General features: G+C 36.6%; 1 protein-coding gene across 3 annotated transcripts in view; it reads right to left on the bottom strand.

Annotated features, from left to right (window-relative positions):
- The window catches only part of klhdc8b (kelch domain containing 8B), a 133,531-nt gene that overhangs the window by 40,202 nt on the left and 77,704 nt on the right, over positions 1-15,625 (bottom strand). For all 3 annotated transcript variants that reach the window (XM_082146341.1, XM_082146340.1, XM_082146342.1), the window contains one exon: positions 7,269-7,433. In XM_082146341.1, coding sequence (XP_082002467.1) covers positions 7,269-7,433 — 165 coding nt within the window. The remainder of the gene's footprint in view (positions 1-7,268; positions 7,434-15,625) is intronic.

Here is a 15,625-nt window from a genome sequence, read left to right as displayed (position 1 = left end):
TGAAAGTAAACATCATGCGCTTTTCGCCAATATACGGCTTATGACGGTAATGTCATGCTTTCCGTCTGCAAATGACAGCAGCGCAGGATGGAAGGATTTGAACAGAGAGATACGATGCACGGCAGGTTAGAGTGTTATGGATTGCATAAAATAATAAAAGAAACAAACAAATACATGGCGAAAGAAGTGTTAGACAGCAGAAGAGGGGATTGGGATGATTTTTAATGAAATTTGGGAGGCGGATGGCCGTTACTCTTTCACGTATCTAAGCATGTAGTGCGTGCATGTCTATGTGTGCGTGCCTATGAATGTGTGCATTTGTATGTGTGCATGTATGAAAAAAAGTGTCCTAAATGAAAACTGTGCAACCCAATGTCACAAAAAAACTTGTATATATGTATTATAGTTCATTTTTCTACTTTAAAGTGTTAGTTTCTTTCGATCATGATTTTTTCTTTTTTTTTTTCTAAATAAAAATCAGTAAATCTATTCTCGTTTTTTTTATTTTTGTCTATTTAAACTCACCACACACAATAATGGTCAATAACTGTAATTTGTTGAAAACTTATCTTTTTCTGAAAAAGATGACACCTTGCACATGAAGATAGCACACTGTTTCAAAATGTTGCTGTCAAAAAATCAAATTATGTGAAAAACACCTATTTTAGCTTCAGGTTCTAAAGGGTTAAAAACATTACTGGTTGAGAACATGAAACCATAAAAATTCAAGAGAACACATTTGTAAACACTGCCAAACACTAACAAATTTAAATGTTGATTTCAGTGATTTTAAAAGGATTTCTGTTACTTTTCTACAATAAACAGTTTGGGTTCTATGTTGGGTCGCTACTTGAAGTCCAATGTTTAATCTGGGCTCTGTAACAAAATCAGTTCCGACTGATCTACAACAAATAGTACAGTACAACATACATAAACCTCTCTGAATAACAATGTAAAGTGTACAAACTCTAGGGTGTGTATCATTGTTTATGTATGTGAGAGCTCAGAAGGCATCAAAAACTGTCATGTTTCAAGGTATGCCTTTCCCCACCCCCCCTTCTTATTCTTCCCCTCTCGCACGTCCTCTTGTCTATGCATTCACAATGTGACTGATCTCCTCCCAGCTTTGGCATTACTGAGAGCCCTCTGGGACACAACAAAGAGCCAGGGAAAAACACACACAAGAGAAAACAAAGGGAGGATTGAAAGAACCTGTCTGAGAAACAATGTGGAAGAGAGAAGAGATGGAGAAAGGAAGCCAGAAAATGGAAATGCAGTCAAGGTAGCGTGAGAGAGTAACAGATAGAGGAAAAAGAATTGAGGACAGGGCAGTGTGTCTCTATAAGAAGCGAGGTTATAGCAGTCCATTTAAGAGGACTTGTTCTCTTGACCTTCCTGGATACCTCTAATTAACTTCTTTCAACTATGTCAGCCTTCCGCCTTCAATCATTAAAGCCTCCGTGGTCGAAATTGTGAGAAATTAGCTGAGGGGAAGAGGGCAAACACACAAGCAGATTCAACAGATACGTGTATGGGTGAGATATTGAGCTGAGTGAAGTGTGGCTGCTATTGGCCCAAACCATAGGCAGAATTTGTGGGGGGGGACCAGAGCCAATAATTTTGTCTGAGCTGTGAATAAAAAAATATTCTGTGAATAGCTGTGAATAAAAAAATATAATATAAAATGAGAAAATTCATATTTTATTTGTCTTATCTTATTTTAGTGTAGATTGAGTATAGCTGTTTGTTGTTTTAAAAGTAAATTTGTTTAGGCTGATAAATGTTTTAGGCTGCTCTAAAAAAATGACCCTAACCCTAAATTATGCTTGAAATGAGGCATTTATATAGCGCTTTACTATGTACGTGATTGAGAAGGCCAACCAAATCAAAGAAGGCAGGTCTTACGGCCTTACTGTTACTGTTATAATGCAACGAGAGTTCGTGAAAGATGTAAGTAGATGCAAGTATTAGACAACTGTTTTACGGTAGAAATGTTCAGCGACCGACAGTATAAACTAGTGATGCAAACTACTGAACATTTTATAATATTTCGCCGTTTTGAATTGAAAATATGCGATCATGATTCATGTAATTCATAAATAAATGTCTTATTATTATCAAAGTTGAAAACAGTAATTTTATTTATTTGAAAACATACATTTTTATTTAAATAGTTATTCATTTACTAACAATTTTTAACAATTCTTTGATTAATAGAAATTTACAAAAAACAGCAATTATTAGAAAAAGACATATTTTGTAACATTATGAGTCTTAACTGTCACTTTTGATCAATTTAACGTGTCCCTGTTGAATAAAACTTCTTACTGAACCCAAACTTTTGAACGGTACTGCTTATTTGTCTAAATAATAAAAGACCTGTTGGGAAACATTATCTTTGCTATTACATTTTGTATAAGCACAGAAAATTCACATTTCACCTTTTATCATATTTATAAATTTCTGAAAGAGCAGGAGGAGCTAAACTGTCATGTTTGATGATTTCCATCCCAGATTAGGTCCATAGAGAATCTGTACATCAAGAAAATAATTTGATAATGCAAATTTACAGCTAAAAATAAGAGTAGTGTTTTCAGTTCCATTCACTTTCACACATATTTTATCGTGTTTATATATTTATTGTGTGAAATTTCTTTCAAAATCAGCACAGAAAACGTGAGAAAAGCCTATAGAATCGTGCTATTCAGCAAATCGAATGCCATGTGCTAAGCCTTTAGATCACACTCTTCTAGCAAAAGGTTCCTTTCATTCAGCTTAATGAAAACAACACCAGTGGAATAGACCTTTATCCAGCTTAAAGTTACAAATGGGGTCACGTCGCTCTCCAGCCTGCACTAGAGGTAACGATATTAGCACGCACAGTAGGGATTTTATTTTGGGGCGATAGCGTGGTGCATCTGGGTGACGTGTGATCGAGTGTCTGTGCTCAGTGATAGACCTCGCGGGGCGCATCTAAAAGTAAATCAAAAGTAAATGAGCATTCTATGATACAGGCTCATTCCTCATTCTTGGCCTTAATGTGATTCTGCCGCGGCTCTATTTGTGGTCCAGCAATCCGACAAATAACAGAATTAAGTTTCTTAACTTTACTGCTGTCACCAAGAGGAAGATCTTCAATGCAAAACTTTTTCTAAGTGTCAAACTGTATCCAAAGTATTACAAGCAATACAAAGGCGAGTGGCCCTTTGAGCGCAAGTGAAAGGGAGAGAGAGAGAGAGAGAAACAGAGAGATAGAAAGAAAGCCTAAGCCTTACGTTTAAGCCTAACCATCAAAACAAAACTGTGTCACAGTGTAGGAGAAGAATCATGAGACCAGGGGGAAAATATCCTTATTTCTCCACATTTCACTTACTTCTCACATTATATCTCAATTTCTAATAATTTCATCATAGATAAAACATTGGAGGGGTTGTAAAGGAGTTGCATTCATCCAACTCGAATTAAATTAATCTTTACAGAAAGAAAAAATAAAATGAGTTAGATTTTATTTTATGTAAACATAAATAGTTTAAGCGAACAAACTCTTAACTTTAGAAAAATCACTTTAGTTTTTACTCTATTGGTAATAAAAGTCCCCAAAACCGTTAAAGCAAGATGAAGTTATTTATAAATCCATTTTATTTATCCCAGAGGCAAATGGGTGGTGATCTTTAGGAGGAAAAGCACATGAACATTCTCCTTCATCTACATTCAAGCAATCTCTACTGAATTCACCACATTAATATTCAGTTTGTGAGCTGTAAAAAGAAGTTAAAAACACAGTTGTACTTGCAGCGAGAGAATGACAGCCCAGATGTGTAACACAGTAATGAGGGCGCGTCTGCTTCACTAGGCTGAACAATCATATGTTGGCATGGGAAGATGATGTTGCCCATCATGCACGCATGTGTGAGTGTGTGTGTGTGTGTGTGTGTGTGTGTGTGTGTGTGTGTTTGTGTGTGTGTGTGTAGGGAGGCAGAGTTTTATTTACTTCTCAAAGAGTGACAGGGCAGTTGATCCTTGTTCAAGTTCAAGTTCAAGTTCAGTTGTATAGCACATTTAAAAACAACCACAGTTGACCAAAGTGCTTAATGTCAGGATACACACACACACACACACACACACACAAAAACAACAACAACAAAAAAAACAGTAGAGAATGTCACAGTAGCAAAACTCAACTCGAAATGAAAGCTAAGGAATACAGGTGGGTCTTAAGCAACGACTTATTTTTCAGCAGTCCGAGCTGTTCTTAAATGAACCGGTAGACTATTACAGAGATTAGGACCAGCCATTGAGAAAGCTCGGTCACCTTGCTTGCACCTTGCACACAGGCTTGTGTCTGACCTGAACAGAATGTCCCACAGTGCAGAGGATAGAAAGAGGACAAATCTGCCAAAACAAGACCCCATACTGACCACTTCGCATGCTCATCAAATCCATGGGCACAAACACACTCTGATCAACTATCAAACTTACACATACATAGTCTAATCACTCCACATGCTCAACTACATTACATTTCAGTAAAGGTATAATTTTTTTTCTCCAGTTTTTCATTCCTTGACACACACACACACACACACACACACACACACACACACACACACACACACACACACACACACACACACACACACACACACCTAAATGGTAAATGGCTAACTATTAACACTAATAACAAAAAAAAAACTAATTATATAAACTAATTATTTTTTACTCCAAATCGTGTTGGTGTGACTCAGTGGGGATTTCTTTAAGACTGCAAGGGAAGCTCAGCTTCCCCTATAATGTCAAATGTGTACTATTATGTTAACATTATATTGACTAAAAATGCGTTAGAAAACGTTCATCTCAAAGATGAGTTCGTTCAGAATCAGTTACATATAGCAGGTCGGCTGACTCGATTTCCTTCTCATACATTCCCGTAGCGTCACAGTGCATTTCCCTGTTGAAGCCCAGCGTCCATTGACTTCAATGGGGCTGCTTTGAACTGTTTTTTTCAGTGCTTCGAAACTAGACGGTCATTGGATAAATGCTGCGATTATGTCCCGCCCACGGACGCTCATCTCTGGGGGTGAATGGAGGAGTGGGCTGGGCTGGCCTGGCCTCCGGGCTTCTGCGTGATGATTGGAGGGTCTGTCGAAAGGCTGCATCTCCTTTTGATTGACAGCGATTTCATAAAAAAAAAAAAAAAAATTGCTGACGGTGAAGCTATTCGAGCTCAGTCCCATCACGGATTTTGCAAGTGTAGTCGAAAGACAAACTGCTGCAACCTATTTCTTGGTATTTGATTGTCGAAATTGCTAGCCAATTTTCATAATACATTTCACACAATTATACATTTATACCTTTATTATTATTTTTTATATTATTATTAGTAATAATTAAAAAAAATATATAATTAAAAAAAATTTATTAGTAGTAGTATTATACTTTATTATATTATTATTTATACCTTTATTATATTATTACATTTATGCAAATATACCTAACTCTGCTGGCCACTGAGAGGACACTGGTCAAGTCACTGGAAAAGATGCCTAGTTGGTACGACAGGGTCTCAGAGCATTTTCTTGAAAAGTAACGTAGAATTTATGTATAAATAAATGGACAATTTTTATAATGTAGGCCGAAAATGAGCTTCCCCTCTTTGAAAGACCAGCAGCCGCCACTGGTGTGACTATTAAGTCTCTTAAAACATCCAACAATTTTACCTTTTCATGACAAGGCAAGGTTAGTTCAGGTTAAATGCTATTTGGTGCAACATCCCAAAAACATAATAATATTTATAAATAAATAATTCATGTTTTGCCAATGATTTTTTCTTTTCATTCTCATTCTCATGGTCATTTTTATTTTTCATTGACCCATTTTATGAATATTCCCATTAACCCATTAATATGAATTAAATTCCTTTTTGCGTCTTCTTTGCGCTTGAATATTTAAATTGGCAAGGATTACATTTTTGTGACGATGCAGCAACCATCCCGAGCATCGTTCACGTTTGTGTTTTCACAATTTTGAATTGTTAGAACACATACAAATGTTACCGGCCAACTGGTGATTCATATACTCACCAACACTGATTTTTACACGTATGTGCCACTTGGTGAGTGTTCATTTTAGGCACTGCTTATAAACATATACATGAGTAAATATGCATACTCTTACACACAAACACTAACATGCAGAGCAGGAAATAGACACTAAGGGTCTGTGTCTCTTTCACTCAGCCCAAAACAGGCCACTGGTGGCGGCAACTTACAGCCTAAGGCTGTGGTTCTTTTAAAAGACAGGCTGATTTTATCATGAGAACCAGCAGTGAAGCTTTCCATTTAATGCTCCTTTGTGATTTCCAACACCAATGTAAGAAGTGAACAATTCGGCTGTAAAGCGTCAGATCCCTGCAGCATATTGCAGTGCAGATTTCACTTCCCCTACTGAGAAATGACTCCACTCCACAGTTCTTATCAGCCCTGGCACGGCATGAACAATTACCAGGTGTTGTTACCACATCTGCTGCTCCTAAAGAATATTGTGACACAGTCTGACATGGAAAATAAGATGCATTATAATTATTGGCTAGCCTACACAGTCTGTTAATAGAGAAATGTATGTTTATATATTTATAACACTTCCGTTCAGAACTTTGGGGTCAGTAACTTTTACTCGACAAGGACGCATTAAATTGATCAAAATTGACAGTAAAAACATTTATAATGTTATAAAAGATTTCGATTTCAAATAAATGCTGTTGTTTTGAACTTCATCAAAACATCCTAAAAGAAAATGTATCACGGTTTCCAAAAACATATTAAGCAGCTCAACTATTTTTAACATTGATAATAATAAAAAAAATTTCTTGAGCAGCAAATCAGCATATTAGAATGATTTCTGAAGGATCATGTGACACTGAAATGACAAGTAATGATGCTGAAAATTCAGCTTAGAAATTTCACAGGAATAAATTACATTTTATCTGTATTAATATAGAAAACTGTATTTTTTTTTCCCATGTCGATCAAAATGCAGCAGCCAAAATGAGTTGAATTTGAGCATTTAAAAAAAACAATATGGTAGCTTTGGATTTGAACTGCGGCTCCCCTTTCACACTAAACAAATGTTTTACCTTTAGACACTGCTGTATGTTTGCCTGTCCTTGTTTATTATATGGTCATGTCTCATTACTCCTAGGGAACCTAGAGTGTGTTTCTGACAAACAACAGAATTATTCAGATTTATGAGACAATTTTGTGAGGCCTTACCCAGAACATAGATCTTGTTACCGCGCACGTAGGAGAAGGCTCCGTAGCGGGGTGTGGGCATGGAGGTGAGGGGCAGCCATTGGTCTTTTGTCGGCTCATACAGCCTCACTGAGGCCTGAGGGGTCGTGTCGGCTCCCATCCCGCCCAATGCATACACCTTACCATCTGAGAGGGACAGAGAGAAAGAGACCGTAATTATTTTGAACTCTGTTTCCAAGTCTCCCACATCTCTCCTATTAAACAAATTAATAACAAACAAATCAGGAAATGACAGAGCAGTGGAAAATAGTCCGTGCTGGAGTGCAGAATCTCTGTAGACATGCTCTTTTTTTTCCCTCAGCTCCAGCTATTTTAAGGTTGACTTAAATTCCAACTCTAAACCTCACAGTCCACATTTGTTCTCTTCCCCTAAGGGGATATAACATTAAAAATTAATATGTTCACATACAGTAACTGACCAAACATTTTTAACTTCCCAACAAACTTTTCTATTATAGCTCAACCAAAAGATATAGTATGTCACAAAAAGACATTTATTCAAACCTTCTGGTAAAAAAATCATCGGCTTACTCTGGCATGAATTCACATGCTTGTTCACACTGGTTAGTGCTCCTTTGCTGAGGGTGGATAGAAGTGGAAGTCACTATAGATGGGTAAACTTATAGGTGAACGGTAATATAACATAACGGACATGTTTAAGAAGCTCGGTTACTTCCAACAAATATCTCAAAACTACAATCTTAATTGTACAAACCTCAAACTTCAAACAAAATCTTTAAAGCCTAATTTACATTTTAGAAGAAGACATGTTAGCACTCAAAGGAATGGCAGAGACTTAATTCAATACTTATACTCTTCCTCTAATGCGAACACTTTCTGCAGTGTTTGGATCTAAAGCCAAGAACTCATCTGTGCTATTTTTACAATCCCCATTCTGACTGCTGTGTGAACTAGTTTGCATACTAATGTTCAGATAATGAGAACTGTGTGTTAACTGAGGTTGTGATGACATTGTGATGGTATCTAAATGCTGGTGCTTTCAACACGAGAACGGTGTAAAATTATTCATTTGTGTTTAGGGTTTTGAAAAGAAAATTTGCAACTTGTGTTAGTTAGTCAAAATAGTTTTGAGAAAGTAGTCTTTCTTTGGAAAATGATCGTTTAGATAAGAATCTTTCAGCTGGTTTTGCTTCAGGAACCAGACGTTAACCGGTTCAACAAGTTCCAAAATAGTCAAATAAAATTAAAAATATAGATATTTTAATATATATATAATATAATAAAATAACTCTTGCTAACAGAACGGAATTTATTGTGAAAACAACTAGCTAACTAAAACTGTAACTAATCCACTGCGTGTAATGCATGACTACAATTAAGCATAGCACCAGATAAAATACATTATATCCCACTCTGATATCCCACTCTATGTTTGAAAAAGCTGTCAGTTTAGTTTAGGCTAAACTCTAATGTAAAAAGTGACCTTCATGAAGTTTTCAAGGGGAATGCTAAAATACAGCACAGCAGTGAAATTAGAATATGAATGTGGAGAGAAATGCAGCATCAGCAAAGAGAACAGCCTTGCTGCAGCACAGCCAACAGCTAATGGAGAGAGAGAGAGAGAGAGAGAGAGAGAGAGAGAGAGAGAGAGAGAGAGAGAGAGAGAGACGTACATTCAACGGTTGAAGAGTAAAGCACACTGATATTGATGGTAGTCTTAATTTAATTGAACTGTCAATGAGATGTGAGCATGTGAGAGAGGGCATAGGAGGAGTATTGACTCTGACTGATGAAAGAGTACGAGTTATTACAGCACAGAAACACAAACATGAAGACATCAGGATCATCCCAGGAGGAAACAGCATTAATGATCACCATATGGAGCACTTAAGAAGACTGTGAGAGACAATGTATGTTAGTAAAACACAGTCTCTGTATGTATGTATTCTCTCTTAACATGACTGCAGCAGCTGCTGACTCAGACATCTGCAGTACTCTGGGACAGCAACCTGTGACTAGAGTTAAATGCGGTACAAATGAGACAGATAGGGAGAGATACGGGGGGAGTAAAATAGGTGGCAGCAGAGAGCACATGCAGTCCTGGTCATGCATTCAAGTACCCTCCCAAAAAAAAAAAAAAAAAAAGGCACTAGTAAACATCTGTTGTAGAAGCAATATACTATATATAATATATTGCTGATTTCTGAATGGACGCTAATAAAGAAAGATGTTTTTTAGTCATCTACCATCTCCCACCATCTAACAGCAGGGACTAGACCATGCTAAATCAAACCTTGAACCCCTTCAAAAAGCTCCTGTTGAATTCTTAATTCTTTGTCGCTTTGCCCCTCTCCAAACAAAAAAGCTATTTTAGTTCTACTGTATTAAAATGAAGAGCAATGTATGTGCATTAGCTGTGTAATTGGTTGTCGCAAAGAATGATGGGAAGGTAGCTTGGTCATGCAACCATGTCTCCTTAAAAAATGGATAAATGAATAGTATTATCTAGCAAGCTTTATCACTATTCTCCATCAACAGTACAGCAAATGCAGACAAGCCAAATTGTACCCTTATAGTTATATCTCATGATTCTGTAAATACTAATTTACTTAGTTTTGTTATTGTTAACTAAAATTGTAAATAACATAAAATTTAAATAAAGCTTAAATCAAATAAAATATTAGATGAAAATCTTAAAGGTACAATATGTAAGAATTTTGCATTAAAATATCCCAAAATCTCAAGGCCAGTGTTATATATTTTGTTAAGTTGATTACTTACAATATCCCAAATGTTTCCAACTATTTTTAAATCGTGAGAAAATTGCGATTTTAACCAAGGAAACGGGGCGTTAGAGCAGGGGGGAGCTGGGAGTCGCCAGTCAATTGCGTCATATCCGCGTTACCCTCGGTTTCCGCTCGTACTGCGTGGAGTCCTGGACAAATGCGGAAGTTGTAGTTGTAGCGTCTATCAAGCTACAAACTTTAGCTTGTTTGTTGCAGTCGTTATGGTACACAATTATTCTTTACCGATTGCAGCTGGTTCTGTCGACAAAGCATGCTTAATTTTATATTTTCCAAATGTAGCATTCGGTAATAGTTATGTTTATGTAAGGAAAGTATTATTGCTTTAGATTTGTGTTTAGTTTATTGACATTGTTTATCACGTCTGGTGTTTATGGCCATGTAAATAAACATAGCATGTGTTATACATAAAGATTAATCAGTATTTTGGCAAATGATGTGGGCATGTTCGAATGTACTTTTACAACAATTGTTTAGTACATGTAAAACTGCGCAGCGTTATCACAACAATGAATTCAACAAATACAGTAACATCTATGAAGTATTAAACCTTACTTTTCTTGCGGTTAATTCATTTTAATGAAATAAAAGTGTGATGAGGTTTAAGAGTCAGGAAGGAAGAAGACAGGCGTCGGTGTGACTGGGACTCGTACTTTATTAAAATAAAGCAAAACAAACAAAAGCCGCGCACAACGCGCATTCACTGTGGCAACCGCGACGGCACAAAACAGTTCAAAAATGAGAGCTCGGATCCACCGGTTTTCTTCCTCTGCGTCCAATTTTCTCTCCAGTCTCTCTCTCGTTCCAGCGCGGCTTATAAGCGGTCTCTCCACGCCGATCACTGCAATAAGACACACACAGGTGCATTTGCACTTGACCTACTTGCTCGTCTCTTTTCTCTCCCATCACAGACCGCGCTGAACCACGCCCCCCTCGCCACAAAAAGCATGTCATTAAACGCAACATTTATAAAAATAGAACTTAGCCTCATCCATGAACATGATTTTTCGATTCCCGTCTGACTGATTTACATCCACGGTGGAGTTTAAAACGACAGTTCCCATCATTCCACGCTCCTTCACATCGTCATCAAGCTACGCCGTTGTTGTTGTTTGGAATGTAGCGCCCTCTAGCGGCAAAAATTCTTGCATATTGTACCTTTAATGAGTAAAATAAAATAATAAAACTGAAAAATAAAAAAAATAAAAGCTAAAATCTTACAAAATTTATAAATACTATAATGCACACAAATAATACTACAATAACACTTGCTTTAATTGACATCCCTCTAATTCAGCTTCAGAATATTGAAAATAGAAAATGATGGTGTCATCCACATGTACTCACACTTATGATTTCTTTGACATGATTCAAATCCAGATTATAATTTTTGTGCTGCGACAGAAAGTAGTTTTGTCAATAACCTGTCACCTCATTAACTGCCTAATTATTCTCTATTAGAAAGACTTTGTTTAGCAATTAGATATTTGCTCAGAGATTATTGCAATGCTGATTAGGGCTCAAAAGCAACAGTGAAAGCAATGCTCTTACCTGCACTCTGACACAAAATCTACTTTATCTCTTTTTTGTGGCTTTTTATATGTGAAAACATTTTTAATTTTTTTGTCCTTTTTTAGAGCTTGACAACCACAAGTCTGCAAAGCAATTCCTAAAAGAAAAAAACCCATTTCAACCCCAATTCCTGAAAAACAAAAAACAAAACAAAAAACAGAATACGGGTTCGGAACAACACGAGTATGAATAAACAAAAACTGATTTTTAATTTTTGAGGCGAACAGTCAATTTTAAATCCTCACTGACAGTGAAAGAAGAAAGTATTTTAGCAACTGAAAAATTACACATCTATTACATCATCACCCAGAAAGAGAGGAGACCGTGAGAAAGCAACAGTGAAAGTAAGAGGTCTTTCAAGGCTTGTGTGTAAATGACAGAGGAAAACAACACTCAAAGATCATGACCACCATCTTCACTTTCATTCTCTTCACTGAATTCATTCTGATGACCACAAATGATTTCTCCAGTTTGACTCGATATGGTCTGACATGTTCAAGACTGTGTAAAGCACGAGCGAGACAGAGCGAAAGAGCAGGACAGAAATGTCTGAACAGTGCATCTAATGGCTTAAGAAACTTATGTACTCACAAGTTTTACAGTCCCACTTTATATAGGTGTCTTTAACTACTATTTACTAACACTTCAATTCATATTGATTCAATGCACATTGTTTACATACATGTTTTTACATTACTTGTATTTAAAAAACGCCTGCATATAATTACATACAAGTAATTCATTTCTGTAATTACATCTATGGGTGTTTTCACATTTAGTTTGTTTTAAAAGAACCAAACCCAGTTCACTTAAAGGGTAACTCTCGCCAAAATTGAACCTAAGCTCTTTTTGTTAATCTACCCGAGTCCCTAAGCATAATTAGAATGGAGACGCCACTTTTAAGATTGACCGTATTTTAGTTTTAGGTCAAAATGCCTTTTGAATGGGAGTGCATGGGGCACTTCTATGATCGCATCAAAATCGCTATTTTTAAAACACTAAGAAGGTTCGACACAACATAAAACTGTGCTCGAAGTATCACCAGGGGCTCTACACATGAACTTGAGCATTGACTACATTGTTTGTGTACACAAAGTTTACTAAAAAGAAAGGTTTTGTACGACTCTATCAGTTAGTGTTTGCGGTGGCTGGAATTTTGTCAGTCAAAAGTAGTCGATCTCCGAATGCGAAAGATAACTCGGTACTCGCGTACTGCAAGCTTCTAGAGTGCGCGTGCGCTTCGTGTGTATGCGCTCAGAACAGCACGCGAATGAAATGTTATGCATTTATTCACGCATGTAAATTATACACGTTCATGACTGCGAATAACTGCAGTGTCACGTGAGCGTAACTCTACCGCTACGTTAACATGTGAAGTGATTGTATTTCGTGTTGTACAGTATATTGGGACGGAGGCACCAGAACGCATAGAATACACAGTAGCACGATAGTACGATATTTCTTCATAAGCAGTACATGGGCCCAGTTCAAGTGGACCGGGACCTCATCGCTTTCACATATCACAAAGAAATCAAACCACAAACGGACCCACAAAAACGAACCGTACTCAGACCACCCCCTGAGGTGGTCTGAGTAGGCTACGGTTCGCTTTTTGGTCCCTTTAGGGGGTCTGAGATCACTTGGTTTATTCACATCTAGGCTACACGCTGAACCGCTCCAAGAGCCTTTTGGAGGGTTCAAATGAACTAGGTGTGAAAACACCCTATAATTACACTGTTAATTACACAAAGGGACTTTTCATGTCTGTTTTCGGTAACACATTTTTTCATTGTTTCTGCCTCTAAAGTGTATGTGATTTTATATATGTACATGTCTGAAATCCATTACTCGGACACAGTCACCAAACTGTAATGTAGACACATGCATTTTCTGTAAAGCACAATATGTATTGTGAAAAGCACTATACAAATAAATGTGAATTGAATTTAACTTTATTTTAAAGGTGTCCATGTTAAAGTGCAATTGTACATTTAATGACTGAGTAATAACAATTTACATGTACTCACTATAGGGTTAGGTTTTGGTTTAGAGTTAGTTGCATGTAATTATGCATAATTTATAGTTACTACTACAGTAATTACATGTAACATGTAACAAGGACACTGTAAAATAAAGTGTTTTCTATAAAAAGGTTTAATATATCAAGCAATTCCACAGATAGACATTACTCAGTTTTTGTTGTAAACATACACAGCAGAGAAAACAATCAGCAGGACATTTTGTTGAATGCTCGTCATATATTTTGGGGTATATCTCCAAAATCTCACTCTTCATTACAGTCAATCTTTATGTCAGACGGCGCGTGGTTTCAGTCCAGTGCCAAATGACAAATTGCCTGTTGCTAGAAATATATCATAGTGTCTGGTTAGGGCCCGGTGTCAGTTGTCAGACAACAGACAGAATCCAAATGTCTGTGTTCACTCATTATTGAATGTCAACCACTTGTTAAGCAACCTGTCTTTCACAACAAGATATCAAAAATAATATCCATATAATATGTACACTGTACATATTCCTGGCTACTCAGAAAAAAAACTTTTAAAACTTTTTGTATTTAAACTTTTTGTATTTAAAACAGAACTTTCAACTTTGTCACAGCAAGTCCCCCATATATTTCATCTAAATTAAACAAGTCTTTAGAAATGGTTCTGTCCTTTTTAATAGCTCTTCTTTCCCCTAAGGACTGAGGACAGCATCAGCGCTTATTCTTTTTGTGTTCCTGACATCTTTATAATATATATTGTTAGGAGATTTTTAAAGGAATATTTCTTGTACAGAAACTATTTGGTGTATTATAATCATAAAACATGTCATTATAGTGCAGATAACTGAATAATAGCCTACATCATTAAACTACTGCAATCATTGTATATTGTTACATAACTTAGATACGATTTATGCTGTGATTGATTTATCATACAGTGTGACAAGCAAAATAATGTCTTAGCATATGATTTAATGTCACGCTGTGTTTCACGCTGTTAGGTCAATCCGCGGCCAAACTGAACTCAGCCGGGCATTATTGTAACAGTCACTCGTTCTGCATGGGAAAATATTTAACCACATTGCACCATATCCAATGCTTTTATAAACAGACTTCAGATTTTAGGTTTGCTAAAATTTATTCCATACATATTAACCCCGTAAAGCCTAACATACAAAATAAAAATCAGTTTTTTTAATGGAACAGGTTTAACCTTTAGACAAAGTATATATATTTTTTAAGTTAGCATGTGTGTTTTTTTTTTAGCATATTTGACATTTTTATATCCCTTTGTAGTACGATATAGTGAGAATATGGAGAATATTGAATATGGAGAATATAGAGCTCATAATCGAGGAGGGGGAAAAGCAACTACATTTTAAAAGTCCCAAACTGAGCGAAGAATTAGCAATTTTGTGCAGTTGTTATGGCCAAAAAGTAAGATGACGTATTGATGCTTGTAATATAAATCAATGCACTTACATAAAATGCATATAATTATCAGTTGTCATTTTATATCGCATTTTATTGTCATTTTATGTCTTAGTTTTATGATCAAAGCTAGGGCTGTGCGATATGACGATATATGTCGTATGGACGATATAAAAAGTATATTGTTTCATATTATGCTCTATCGTTTATATCGTTGTTTACGACAAAACTTTTTCATCATTTGGATGACTGCAATCTTACACGCAACCACGGGGACGCAGGCAGAAACGTGAATAATGGCGAGTGAAGGGGAGACAGAACCGGGTGGCTCCGAGCAGGAGGACCAGCCAAGACAAACCGAGGAGCTCGTTCCTAAACGAGGGGCTACCTCTGTAGCATGGACATGGTTTGGTTAACTTTCTATATGTTTGGTTGACTATTTTATTTTGATAATGAACATGCTGCGATGTCAAGTTAGCAATGCTAGAACGTGTGCGCGTGTGAGGCGTCGGCGCGATCACAGGATTTGTTGTCCTTCTGAGGGA

Source organism: Leuciscus leuciscus, assembly GCF_965113295.1.
Source record: "Leuciscus leuciscus genome assembly, chromosome: 18".
Classification (NCBI taxonomy): domain Eukaryota; kingdom Metazoa; phylum Chordata; class Actinopteri; order Cypriniformes; family Leuciscidae; genus Leuciscus; species Leuciscus leuciscus.
Note: the sequence above shows the minus strand (reverse complement) of the source record. Positions and strands in the feature narration are given on the sequence as shown.